Below are 13,319 nucleotides of genomic sequence, written 5' to 3' on the forward strand. Positions count from 1 at the left end.
CATATGCAGTAAAAGACAACAATACTCAAGTACTGTAAAAGGTTTTGCCACTAACTCAACTGACTGACTTTTCTTCTGTATGATTTCAGTCTCTTCAGACCTTACTGCACATGATTTATGAGCTTCTACAACTTTTGACCACCTAACTGAACTCCTTTCCACAAACTGATCATAGAAATAAAAACAGTATAAATAAAAATGGTAACACTTCACAATAAGGTCTCATTTATTAACATTAATGTAACCAACATCAACTAACGATGAGCAATATATTTGCTACAGTATTTATTAATCCTTGTTTTTTTGTTAGTTTATAAAAATAGTAATTCATTGTTAGTTCACGATAGTGCACAGTGCATTAACTAATGTTAACAAATGAAACCTTACTGTTTGTGCTTAATAAGATTAAGAGAAAACTGTTATTCATTTTTATGGTAACACTTTACAATAAGTGCAACCATAAACACACTCTCTCAATATTCAAAGTGCAAATAAGACCAAATGTTTCTTTGATACAGAGCTAAGAGGTGGTTACAACTACACTGCCCAGCGTAAAATAGTTTTCATATTGAGAGATATCTGTATTCATCAGGGAGCCGCTTTCAAATGCGGGGTATTGAAATCGCGTTTGAATGCGCGCTCGCGTTTACTTTCACTTTGGCGATCACGCGTAACTCTGTAAATAAGGAGCGGCAGCGACCGTTATCCAACTGAATTAAATGTAATTTATTTAAATACAAAGCAAAACGACAGTGGAGGCGTAATGTAAACGTAGCGGTGGCATATTCTTTCCTAATCACCCTAACACTCTGTCATGGCAACATCACGAGACTACTTTTCGCCTCGACGAAATTCGCCTCGTCGAAATTCGCCTCATCACATGTTAGTCTCGCGAGATCTCGTGACACGAGATCTCGCCACACCCCTAAAAAAAAAAAAAAAAAATATATATATATATATATATATATATAATATATAGATATATATAGATATAGATATGAAAGCGTAAAGTGTCGTCATTTGTCACCAGTTTTTTCCTCACACCTACATATACCAGCGAGTGAAACTTGCACAACACCTCGGTTGAAACTCCCCAGATTAATTTGCAGTGTGGCTTATGGGGCATTTCGACCTCGACTGAGTAAAGCTGCTGGAATGTAAGGTGTGTTCTGGGTGGAAGCCGCACCGTTCTTTCCAGAATACATCTGCTTCTTACGGGAGGATTTAACAAATCTTCTTGTATGCAAAGAAGTGTTTAATGGGAGGCTTTTGATTGGTTGAATTTTATCATCAGTAATGTCTTTGAAGTTCAAACTTCAGATGCTTCATCAAGGTACTTTTTAGGAACTTGCTTGTGTTAGTAGAAATTTGATCAACTTTTCTCCAAACCGCTTGTCCACAGAGGCTCTAAATGTTTAGTGTATAATATTTAATTGTGAAATTCAGCTGTGATAGTGGAGGTTTAGTCTGCAGTTTGGTTTCGCTGCACCTGGTCTCACTGGAATCCGGCCAGAGGGCGACTCAGTGCCGTCTGCAGTGGGACTGCTCTGTTCCTCACCTTAAACAATACACAAAACCCAAAACCCAGAGGACAGAGATAGACAGAGAAAGGGCACTGATCCGTGAATGCATATGTTGCTGGAAAAAAGATGGATAACTAAAGGGATGTGAGATTTCTTTCTTTTATTCCCATGACATCCATTCAGTTCTCTCTTTGCCTGCAGCAGTTACAAAACAAGAATGTAATACCCAACAAAAGTGCTGATGTCATTGAAGCAAGAAAGATGCATCAAATACTAAGATGTTCTGAAATGTTAATATTTCAGTTCAACATTTAAGTTGATTTGTTATGGTGATTAATATCATTTGTAATAAACATATTTGTATCAAATTAGTAAAATACAGAATTTGCTTTAGTGATCTCAGGCCTGTGTTTTATTTGTATGTTTTCTGATTGTTTCTTTTTTTTGCACACATGAAAATAATTGCAGAAAAAATAAATATTTCACTGCCATTATATCAGATGTGAATAGAACAAATTAATAAAACTATTAAATGAACATCTAATATATTGGTTTGTTTTACAGAGGTTTTTATTTAATTTGTTTTATATTTATGTGTATTAAATACATGGCTTTAAATATGTGATGTGTAATTATGATATCTAAGTTGTATCAAAGACTTTATATACAGAAAGAAAGTGCACTCGTATTACCATGAATGGGAGAAAGTGCAACGCGCAATATGGCGGAATAATTCCCGCCGTAAAGTCATTGCATCACTGCGGCTGCCATTAGAAGCTCCGGTTGCTATAGAAACAATCAATGTTCTGAGACACTCGATTATGACTGCGCATGTATATTGGCTGGTCTAGCCTGAAAAATTAAATTTTTTGTCATGATTTGAGATTTTTGAAACTAAATTTATGAGACAGTAGTTGTCAGATTTCATTGGTAATTTAAAATCTGAAATTTAATCGAAAGCTTCATGAACAGCTTTGGAGAATTTGATGTTTCCCCATTCAAAGAGACGGCTGTACTTGCATGACTGAAATAGCTGCCCAAGAGGTGTTTCAAAGATGGCCGCCGAGTGAAATGACTTGCCTGAAAAGGACTTTCTTATAATTATATCTTATTTGCATGCATATGTGACATGCACTAGCTATTTTTGTGGTTATTATTTTAATACACAATAATTAGAAGCAGAAAATGTGAAACTCTACTGTTAATTATTATTTTGGAGTTTACAGATTGCTGATTTTGTTTGTTTTTAGTGAATACTACTTCAGTCTCCCAAACCTGGAGCGTGACTTCTTCCTGCGGAGAAAGATGGATTCAAAAGGCTTTTTGCCCATCTCCCTGATCGCCAGTTTCCACAGAGTCCAGGCCCTCACCACTGATATCAACCTCATTAAAGAGGTGACGTTGACCTCTGACCTACCTCTTTTTCTGGACACACATCAGATTATTATCTTTAGTCTGTGTTATATCTGGTTTTTATGTGTATGAGCAGGCGGTGAAGAACAGTGATGTCGTGGAGCTGGTTGATGAGCAGATCCGTAGGAAAGAAGAGCCGGAGCATTGGCCCATCCCGGGTCCCCCACTAGACTCCCCTCGCACAGATTTCTCCCAGCTCATTCACTGCCCCGAGTTCGTCCCAGGACAGACGTTCACCTCCATCAGCACAGGTTCTGATGTGTTCTACTGTTGTAGCTTTTTTATTGTACTTGCTGTTGTTTTGCATTGATGAATTATTCTGTTACCATTGCCCTGACTTTAGCATTCACACTCACACTTTGTCTCTCAACATGTGTCACAGTATCGTCCTCCCCAGTCAGTCAGCACATCGATGAACCTGCTCTGGTGAATGGCCAAACTAGCGATGACACAGACACAGCTAAACCTCAGTCCAAAGAATCCTTTCACACCGACTCAAAAAGCAGCTCTAGTGAAGATGGGAATACCCCAAAAGAGCGTTCCAGCAGTCTCTCTGATCCAGATGCCCAGCCGTGGATACAGGTGGAAAAACGACACAGAAACTCCTCTGGAAAAAATAAGGTACTACCGGATCCATTCAGAGTCAAGTGATAAATGTCAGTGTTTTGTGTTTTTACTGATACATTAAGCCAACATTAGTAATTTTTACTGATACATTAAGCCAACATTAGTTTATATGTAATAGCTGATTTTAAATAAAAATGCAATACTATTTTGTTTAAATAAAGTAAAAATGGAACAAAAATCTACAATCAGTCATTTTAAATCAAGTTAATTTAGGAATCACAACATTATAACATACAGGTATGAAAAATGAATGTTCATTTTAGAGTTTTGGTGAAAATTATTCCATGATTTACTCACCCTCAAGCCATCCTAAGTGTATATGACCATCTTCTTTCAGACGAACGTGAGTTATACTATAAAATATCCCAGCTCTTCCAAGATTTATTATGGTAGTGAATAGCACTCCTGATTTTATGAAGGATTTTTGGGCTTCAAAATCAAAAGCGCCATTCACTACCATTATAAATCTTGGAAGAGCTGGGATATTTTATAGTACAACTCTTGTTGTGTTTGTCTAAAAGAAGAAAGTCATATACACTTAGGATGGCTTGAGGGTCATGGGGTAATTTTCTTTTTGGGTGAACTAATACTTTGACTGTGTTATTAAATTAGATTAACTATTTGATCTTTTTTAAAAACAATATTTTAGTGTTTGAGGGAGTGTAAGATGACCACAGAGGTGATGAAAAAACTATGGGAAATGAGCATGCCCAATTAAACATATACTACTTGATCAACTTTTGACGTCTGAATCTCAGTATTGGCCAATAGCCATCATGACACAGATGTGTTGTGCATCCCTATTAATTTGTTTAATTCATTGTAAAGTCATCACAACTGTAGAATATTTTAAAACTAAAAAACTTTTTCTTGTCTTTAGCCATATATCATTTTATAAAACTTCATGTTCTTTTATAATTCATGAGTCTGCTAGAGAATTTCTAGCACTGTTTGATCAAACACCTCTTTCCTTTTCCTCCTCCATATTTCTTCGTCCATCATTTCCTCTCTCCATCCATTGTTCCATCTCCTGTCCTGTGGGTGTGCAGACCTCAGTAACTCCTCTTCCTCCTAGCTCTCCTTCTTCTCCTTCTCCTTCTCCTCTTCCTCCTCCTCCTTCTCCTCCTCCTCCTCCCCTTCTTGAGTTGTTCCCATGTGCAGTTGAGTATTTGTCCTGCTTACTGCTTTCGGTTTGCATACATTTTTTTGTCCGTATTTATATAAAGAAATAAGACCTGTTTTGTGTTTGCTTCAGGAGAGCACAGAATTGGTTCAGTCCAGCCCAAAGCAGCCACCTGAGGCAGTCCAGGAAGAACTGGACTTTCTGTTTGATGAAGAAATAGAACGGCTCGCAGCGCCTCGCAAGAACACCTTTACTGATTGGTCAGATGACGATTCTGATGATGAACTTGATGATCGAGACGTTAACAAGATCCTGATCGTTACACAGACCCCCCCTCACCTGCGGAAACACCCTGGGGGCGATCGGACGGGGAACCGTGTGTCACGTGCCAAAATTACAGCTGACCTCGCCAAAGCCATTAACGATGGACTGTTCTACTATGAACAGGATCTTTGGACAAAGGAAGAAGGACTGCAAGAGTGTGCCAATGCCAAGGTAAGAGTGGCTGTGCTTTGAGAATTATTCTTTTAATGTAATAAATAATTTAGTAATGTACGAGGTGCTCTTTTCCATGTAGTAAGAGTGAAAGGTGACCACGGCTATCATTGGTCAGCATCCATTTTTTTGTTGTATGGAAGAGAGTCTCCCTTTAACTACATAATTGATAAACATTCCCCCTTATTTTGAATGCTGAATATAACTTATGTTGAAAAGTTTTATTTTTTACAATGGTACTGTGGCGTTGCCATCATATGAGCAAATTGAGTTCGACATCTTCAATTCAATTCACATTTATTTGTATAGCGCTTTTCATGATACATATCGTTTCAAAGCAGCTTTACAGAGAATGCATGTCAACATTACAATTTAGAGAATGCAGTTAGCTAATAATGTAATAATTTAGGCAATTAATTTACAATCACTGTTAGCAGTTTAATTGAAGGTAGAAGCAATGAGCTCCTGGAAATAATTAATTACATATTAACAATAATTAGGATATATAGAAATTTGAGAATGTGCATGTTGATCCATATATTGACATCTTGTGTTATTGCGTTCCCCCGTCATTCCCTAAAATACACTTCCGTTCAAAAATGTATTTATTTTTTAAAATGTTGTTAAATGTCTTAAAAATGTCTTAATGTTAAAATGTCTTGATTTTATATATATATTTTTGTAACAATGTAAAAGTCTTTACTGTAGCTTGACCAATTTAGTGCATCCTGGCTGAATAAAAGTAATTTCTTAAAAACTCTTACTGATTGAACAGTAGTGTAAAAAAAAAAAAAAAAGAGTTTCTTTTAAAGAGTGAGGAGTAGTAACTCAGAAGATTGTGCTGAGTGTGGTGTTAGTTCAGCAGCTGTTGGCTTCAGATAAATGTCCATACTCGGCAGTAACATGGGAATTTTCCCATTGCAAATGTTTGAATTGCTTTGAGGTTACCAAAAATATGCTGAAATATTTGCTGAAGATCACACATTTTGTCTTCGCTGACTTATTTCCCAAACAACCTGTGCACTCGAGGATTCAACATGTGATCACAATATTCAGCTTTTTAGTACATTAAAATTTTATCACAGTATTGGGATTAAATTGCATTTGGTTAATTAGACTCCATAATTGTTATTTGTTTTTAACAGTACAGTGACAAATACCTGTATGTACCCTTTACAGTCAGCCATTCAGACAAGAGCTCTCTGATAGAATATGTGTATGTCTTTAGAGGAAGAGCTCTGGTCTCAATTGGCTCCTCCTGGATTAAAAACTTAGTATGACTTATTTAGATGTATGAGCCTATTCATACTTACAGTATCTGAGCCCTTAGCAAACTCTAAAAGAATTTGGCTGTTAAATTTAAATCGAATGAGTCAGACACTGAGTGCATTTAAACTATACAGTGGTATCGGGGTTGCCCATCTGTTCCTGCTCATGGGAGCCACAACACCTGTGTTAACTGTGCCAAGGTCTCTGTGGGCTGGAGTTCATAGTACAGACACCTGATAAACAGCTGCACAAAATGACAGAAATGAGCACATGTGATTTGCTTCAAATCAGTTTGTGATGTCACTCTGAGATGAAGTCAAATGAAATGATTTCTCATTTTTGAGAGCTGTGATGTTAGTGTGGAATTTTTGCATTAATATTTTCTGTGCATCATGATGGCCAATGCATTTGTATAAATCAATTTGACATTAAGGTTTAAGAACCTAATATTAGTCAAGAAAAGTCCAGACTTCATCTCTGTTATTGCAAAATATGTTCTTGGAAAACTTCTGATCGACTACGTTATGTCTGACTTAATGCCAAACGGCCAAATGGACTGAAGTCTTTATGATGGACAATAAAGTTATCATTTCTAAGCCGCTGATAAACCTGTTCAAGTGCACTGCCTGCACATATACAGAGCAGTTATATGATTTCATTGTTCATACAGGCAGAAACAGGAAGCCCATCAGGGCACTTTGTCTTCCTCCTCTCTCATTTGTCTTTAAATGAACAGTGCGATGCTCCGCTTGTAGTTTTTATGCTTGCATGCTCTTGTAGTAATGTTCTTGCTCTGTGTATAATGTGTCAATATGGTTCACATTTTTAGGATGTGGAGAACTTTAAAAAACTCAACATGATCAGCCAAGATGAGTTTGAAACTCTGACCCCTAAACTTCCCATTGACCCCAACCAGGAGGTCCCACCCCCTCCACCATGTCAAACAGGTGATTGCGCACTTCATGTCTCTGAGATAACTATGGAATCTCTGTTCTACTATGGAATGTCTGTTTCTCTTTGTTTTATTAATTAAACAAATATTTAAATAAACAAATACATTTATTTATTCTTTTATTTGTTTATTTTATTTAAATTATTTATTCAGTGTAATTTATTTAATTAAATTAAAATTAATAAATTTTTTTCTGTGTAATGTCACACATTTGTACAGACATGTTCAGGAAATCAATGATGAAAGCAAGATTTTATATATAAAAAATTACTATAATGTTAAATTCCAAATGTTTCCAGATATTTAATTTTTGAATGTTTGTTCTTTCTGTAGATGATTCCAGCATGGCTCATTCTCTCCCCACGGATGTCCCAGAATCCCCCAGTGTCCCCCGTACCCCACGCACACCACGCACCCCTGGAAGACAGGACCCCACCAAAACCCCACGCTTCTACCCTGTCATCAAAGAAGATAGTGGCAACCTTGATGGAAATGTAAGTTTGTACCAGGCAAACAGATTTCATGATTTTCAGGATAACTTGTGTATATATATAAATATATACAGTATATTCTAACCAGGTGCTTATTTCTGCAATATTTTTTTTTCTCTCACCCTTTTAGACTCCCAGAAAGAGGAAAACCCGTCACAGTTCTAACCCTCCTCTGGAATGCCATGTAGGCTGGGTAATGGACTCACGAGAACACAGACCCCGCACTTCCTCTATCAGGTTTGTGGCTTCTTTATTCCACACACCCTCAGCACTGAGGTGAAAGTTGGCTCAACAGTGTCTCTTTCTTCTTTTTCTTCCTTGTCCTCTGTACAGCAGCTCTAATGCGTCTCCATCAGAAGGAGCCCCCACACTGTCAGGCAGTTATGGCTGCACCCCACAGTCCTTGCCCAAGTTCTGGCATCCATCCCATGAGCTTTTGAAAGAAAATGGCTTTACACAGCAAGTTTACCACAAATACCGCCGACGCTGCCTCAATGGTACAATAATTATTTTATTTTTACACCACGCTATACTTGCTTTAAATGAATTTCTCATGTTTGTATACTTTTTTTTTTTTTCCCCCTCAGAGAGGAAGCGATTAGGTGTGGGTCAGTCTCAGGAGATGAACACCCTCTTCAGATTCTGGTCCTTCTTCCTCAGAGACAACTTTAACAGAAAAATGTATGAGGAGTTCAAGCAGTTTGCCTTGGAGGACGCCAAGGAAAACTACAGGTAAGTCATGGTCCTGTATTCTGTGTTTTATCTGCAGATCTTGTCTGGAGAAGTTTGAGAAATCAGAGGCTTAAGCAGGCAGTAAGTCAGCCAGGTTCATTTGACCCCTTCTCAAGTGCCTCCCAGTTTAGCAAGAGGGTACATAAATGACATACCCGAAATAAAAAGGGTTTCTGCTCATGAGTCCTTGTGACTATACACACAACCAATGGTATTAGCCACAGGTATTCTAGTTCTCTCTAAATCTTAAAAAAATCTCCTGATTTTGAGTTGTATCACTGAATAAGCTTCAGAAGAGAAAATGGCTAACGTCTATTAAAAATAACGATGAAATATATATATATATCATAGCAGTTTCTCAAGAGAGTGATAAGTTTGCCATTCATGTTTGACCTACACAACATACAAACACCCACGTCAAAATGGCTGCCTAGTCTGAACTTTAGTTATGTCTCATATGACATGCTATACAGTATGCACTGTGTAGTCAACTGTCTAGAGAATTAATTTTATACGGTTGTTATTTTGTCATCCAGCATTGCAGTTTGTTAGCCCATCCCCCTCCAGTTCGTGATTAAAGTTGTGAAAGTTGAGTGCTTTACGTGCCCAACATTCCACACTTCATTTTTTTGGTTAAGTGCATCTTTTGAAATGCTTTTTGTTTTTGGTTTTTTTCCCCTCAGTGTGTACACACTACTCACACTATACTACAAAATGTCATAGAATGGTGCATAAGTATGTGAATTGGTATGCACATTTTGTTTTTCATTTCGGTTCTGGTTCTTATCAAAGAGGCAAGAAATTTTAGAGGAATTAGATTTTTTTTTTTTTTGGTTGTTGGGAAAGTCCTGAATGCAGAGGTGTTGCACTCCTATTGAACTCCTATTGAAGTTATTTATTGGATCAACAAAACTCATAATGGAAAGTTAAAATCATTCACCATATCGAAAGGAGCTTGAACTTCAAATGCTATGAAAATCACAAATCTTGCAGATTCACAAACGATAAAGGCCATCATGTTTCAAGCAATAAAGCAAAATGAAAAGTATTTAATAAGAGCATGTCACATTAAACACCTTACCAACACAGGGTTTCAGTGTGTCCTAAAAAAGTCTTAAATTCAATTTGATCCAATTTAAGGCCATAAATAATAACAATTTCTTAAGTCTTAAATATTTTAAATGGTATATCAAAAGTCTTAATTGTCATTTTAAGAGGTCCTAAATTTGGGGACAGAAAATGAATCATGATAGGACCTAACTCCCCATTTTTACTCCCCAAGTAAAAATGCAAGTTCTACAGGCTTAGAGTTTCAGAGTTTCAAAATAAGAGTCCCGTTGTATTATGAGCTAGTTTATAATTAAAACTCCTGCATTATCCAGAAAATCCTTTTTTTTTTTTTTTTTTTTTTTTTGTTATTGTTGATATTAATATTTGGTTACACAATATACTGTGGTATTCATTTTATTTGTGTAGGTCCTAGGTCTTATATCTTATATTTGATTTTAACAACTGCAAAAAAACCTGCAACAAAACATTTATAACATTCATAACATTAAATCTTGATAAATTGTCTGGGAACCCAGATCATTGCAGAACAATATCAGTTCATAGAATCTTGTGCATGGTTTTTTTTTTTTTTTTTTTCTGTGCACAAAAAAATTACTTTGTGTGAACAGGCCTTAAGACAAGTTCAAACTTTACCAGCACTGACTTCCTGCATTTATAGTATTTTTCAGTTTTTCTTAGACATGAAAATGATTACACTGGTAAAGGATGCCCAACACTAGTTTCCTAATGTGTGTTCAAATATTTGTCACAGGTATGGACTGGAGTGTCTGTTCCGGTTCTATAGTTATGGACTAGAGCGGCGATTCAGACAGGACATCTTCAAGGACTTCCAGGAGGAGACCATGCAAGACTACGAGAAAGGTCAGTCACTCATAATTTTTGACAAAATGAATTTAATGTCATTCCAAACCAGTAAGACCTTCTGGGCCTTGAAAGTGGTTATAATGTTGCAGTTTATAGGGGAGTCGGAAAGCTCTTGGATTTCATCAAAAATAACTTTATTTGTGTTCAGAAGATGAACGAAGGTCTTACGGGTTTGGAACAACATGAGGGGGAGGAATTAATGACAGAAATTTCATTTTTGTACACTAAACCTTAAAAAAAAAACATGCAAAGGCAGAAATGTTTTTGCCGTTTCAACTTTGCATATCACCCACCATCAGTTTTTGGTGTTTTGCTGATGAAATTCACTTCCCATTGGTGGAAACTTGTTCTTGAACCACCATCTCTGCATGACTGCAATGTTTGTATTTCTGTTTTAAATGTTTACATCAAATGTCAATCACTAAAACTAATTCTGAATATATTTCTTGATCATTTAGTCATGTGGTGTTGTTTTTTCACTCTTCATGCTGATGTTTTTGTGGGGTTTATATAGGTCAGCTCTATGGACTGGAGAAATTCTGGGCTTTCCTGAAATACGCAAAGGTGAAGAATCAGCCCATTGATCCCAAACTCCAGGAATACCTCAGCAAATTCAAGAGCATTGATGATTTCAGAGTAGATGTGAGTATAGGCATCATCCCTTGCAAAGGGAAATGAGGTTTTGAGTCCAGAATATGATATTAATAGGATTAGTGTGCAGTGAACTGCTTTCTAACTATTAATATCAGTCTATTGCAATCTAAATCAAATGTAATTTCCCTGTTCTTAGCCACCAATGACAGAGGAAGGAGTAAGGAGGAAAGCACACTCGTCCTCCACTGGAGATGAAGTGAAACGTAGGCGACACAACTCGACATCATCATCGAAACAGACCCCCGTCTCCAAGACATCTTCAGACAATCAGCCAACCTCTGGAGGAATGGCAAAAACAGCCACGACTGATCAGGCCACTGCCCCGACGACAACGAAAACCACCAGTCAACCATCAGCCAAGGCAGCCTCAATCAATCAGAAACCAGCACCTCTAACCGCCAAGAGCAGCTCGGCTAATGACCTGTCTACAAAAGCCCCACCCAAAGAGAATGTGAAGAAGAATACCTCATCAGATGTTCGCAAAGGAGAGGCGGCGACCAGCAAAAACAAAGATGCCCAACAGCCAAAGAAATGAGGCTCTTACTACACTATATACAGTATTTGAGTGTGATTCTAAATCTAGAGCTGTGAAAAGATTTTCAGTGCTGGTGCAGGCTTACGTTTTACACCGTAACCTCGGAAGTGAGCCAGTCAAACCGTTATAGCAAAGACCAACTGTCAGACTGCTGCATTCACAAACTGAAGAGTAAACCAGAGACGTCTTTGTGTTGTACAAGACACTTTTTCTGGACAGGTTAACTTTCATTAGATTTTTTTCCCCCTTTTTTTCTGCAGTTAATAGTTTCAGAATCGAGTACGCATGGTGAACTTGTTTTGCTGTAAAGTTTACAGAAGATGCATTCCTACATCGAATGCAGTTTTATCACTTTTAAAAATTCATTTTATCTTTGCAAATGCCTTACATTTCAAAAGCATCAAATATATATATATATTTTAAAGCATTGTCAGCATAAATAATGAATAATCTCTTGGTGTTTAAAAGTTTTTAATTTGTGTGTGTGCATGTCCTGCACATCACACATATTTAGTTCATTTATTTTAAAAACTCAAAAAAAAAAAAAGCTCATCAAACAAAAACAAAAAAAAATCTCTAACTTGAACTGAGGTTGACACAAGGTAACACACTATATAGCTTTTTACATTTTTTGCTCTTTTAGCTTATGTAGGAAATATGACAGTGATGGAATACTAAGTTCTTTATGCTTTTATGATTATCTGAGTGTCTGAGCTGAGTATCGGAGAAGTACATAGATATCAAGCCAAAGTGGTGAGGGATTGTAAAAAGTGTTAACATCATCAGGAAATACACAATGTTCCTGCTTTTAAACTTTTTTTTTTTTTCTTTTTCTTTTTTGTTGTGCCGTTCACGCCATGGAGGTGGTGATCTCAAAGACGCCACATCTCTAGTTTAGGTGCAGAGTACAGGAAGAGAAAACATCTTTGAACTTTTTATTAATTTTGACTTAAATTGGAAAACATCTGTGTACTTTAAGTTTCTAAGAAATGTTATCTTTTTTGAGAAGAATTATCCTTCCTTTTAAATTTTGAATCCTATTGGAGTTAAGTTTGAGATAATTTATTGTTTTACTCTCTTTTGAAGACTTAATTGATTACAATCTTTTTTATTGAAATTACAGAGAGAGTGTAGATGACCGCAAACGTGGTGGCCCAGAGAATACTTTTATTTTCATTTTTATTTTGCAGGTTGGAACTTTGCTGATAACATTAAATCAGTGTTTTTTTCTCTCACTTATGATTATTAATCAGACACTGAATTGATGTCCCGATTGTATCATATTTGCTTATGAAAACTGTACATAAAAATATTAGAAGCAACTCTCTAATATCAATCAATTCATTTTTATTGATTCATTTTATTGTGATATTTTTGTTTGTGTGCGCTTGTGTGTTGGTATGCATGTCGGTTTAATTTTTTTTCTTTCCTCATAATTGTAAAATGTAAAAAAAACACAAAATATATTAAAATCTGTTTATAAAACCCCAAAATAATATATATTGTATTTATTGTCAAGTTCAATTCAAAGACAAAGTGTGCAGTGTAATGTTGTTATACTGAGTATTGA

General features: G+C 36.5%; 1 protein-coding gene across 3 annotated transcripts in view; it reads left to right on the forward strand.

Annotated features, from left to right (window-relative positions):
- Positions 1 to 13,235, forward strand: part of larp1b (La ribonucleoprotein 1B) — a 40,247-nt gene extending 27,012 nt beyond the window's left edge. For 2 of the 3 annotated variants that reach the window (XM_067367292.1, XM_067367293.1), the window contains exons 7-19: positions 2,774 to 2,918; positions 3,013 to 3,187; positions 3,319 to 3,557; positions 4,613 to 4,723; positions 4,819 to 5,181; positions 7,280 to 7,397; positions 7,736 to 7,896; positions 8,024 to 8,130; positions 8,227 to 8,390; positions 8,481 to 8,625; positions 10,448 to 10,557; positions 11,075 to 11,202; positions 11,351 to 13,235. In XM_067367292.1, coding sequence (XP_067223393.1) covers positions 2,774 to 2,918; positions 3,013 to 3,187; positions 3,319 to 3,557; positions 4,613 to 4,723; positions 4,819 to 5,181; positions 7,280 to 7,397; positions 7,736 to 7,896; positions 8,024 to 8,130; positions 8,227 to 8,390; positions 8,481 to 8,625; positions 10,448 to 10,557; positions 11,075 to 11,202; positions 11,351 to 11,749 — 2,365 coding nt within the window. In that variant the 3' untranslated portion in view covers positions 11,750 to 13,235. The remainder of the gene's footprint in view (positions 1 to 2,773; positions 2,919 to 3,012; positions 3,188 to 3,318; positions 3,558 to 4,612; positions 4,724 to 4,818; positions 5,182 to 7,279; positions 7,398 to 7,735; positions 7,897 to 8,023; positions 8,131 to 8,226; positions 8,391 to 8,480; positions 8,626 to 10,447; positions 10,558 to 11,074; positions 11,203 to 11,350) is intronic. The other variant, XM_067367295.1, reaches the window with a different exon arrangement.
- The last annotated feature ends 84 nt before the right edge of the window (positions 13,236 to 13,319 follow it).

Source organism: Chanodichthys erythropterus, chromosome 18 (assembly GCF_024489055.1).
Source record: "Chanodichthys erythropterus isolate Z2021 chromosome 18, ASM2448905v1, whole genome shotgun sequence".
Lineage (NCBI taxonomy): Eukaryota > Metazoa > Chordata > Actinopteri > Cypriniformes > Xenocyprididae > Chanodichthys > Chanodichthys erythropterus.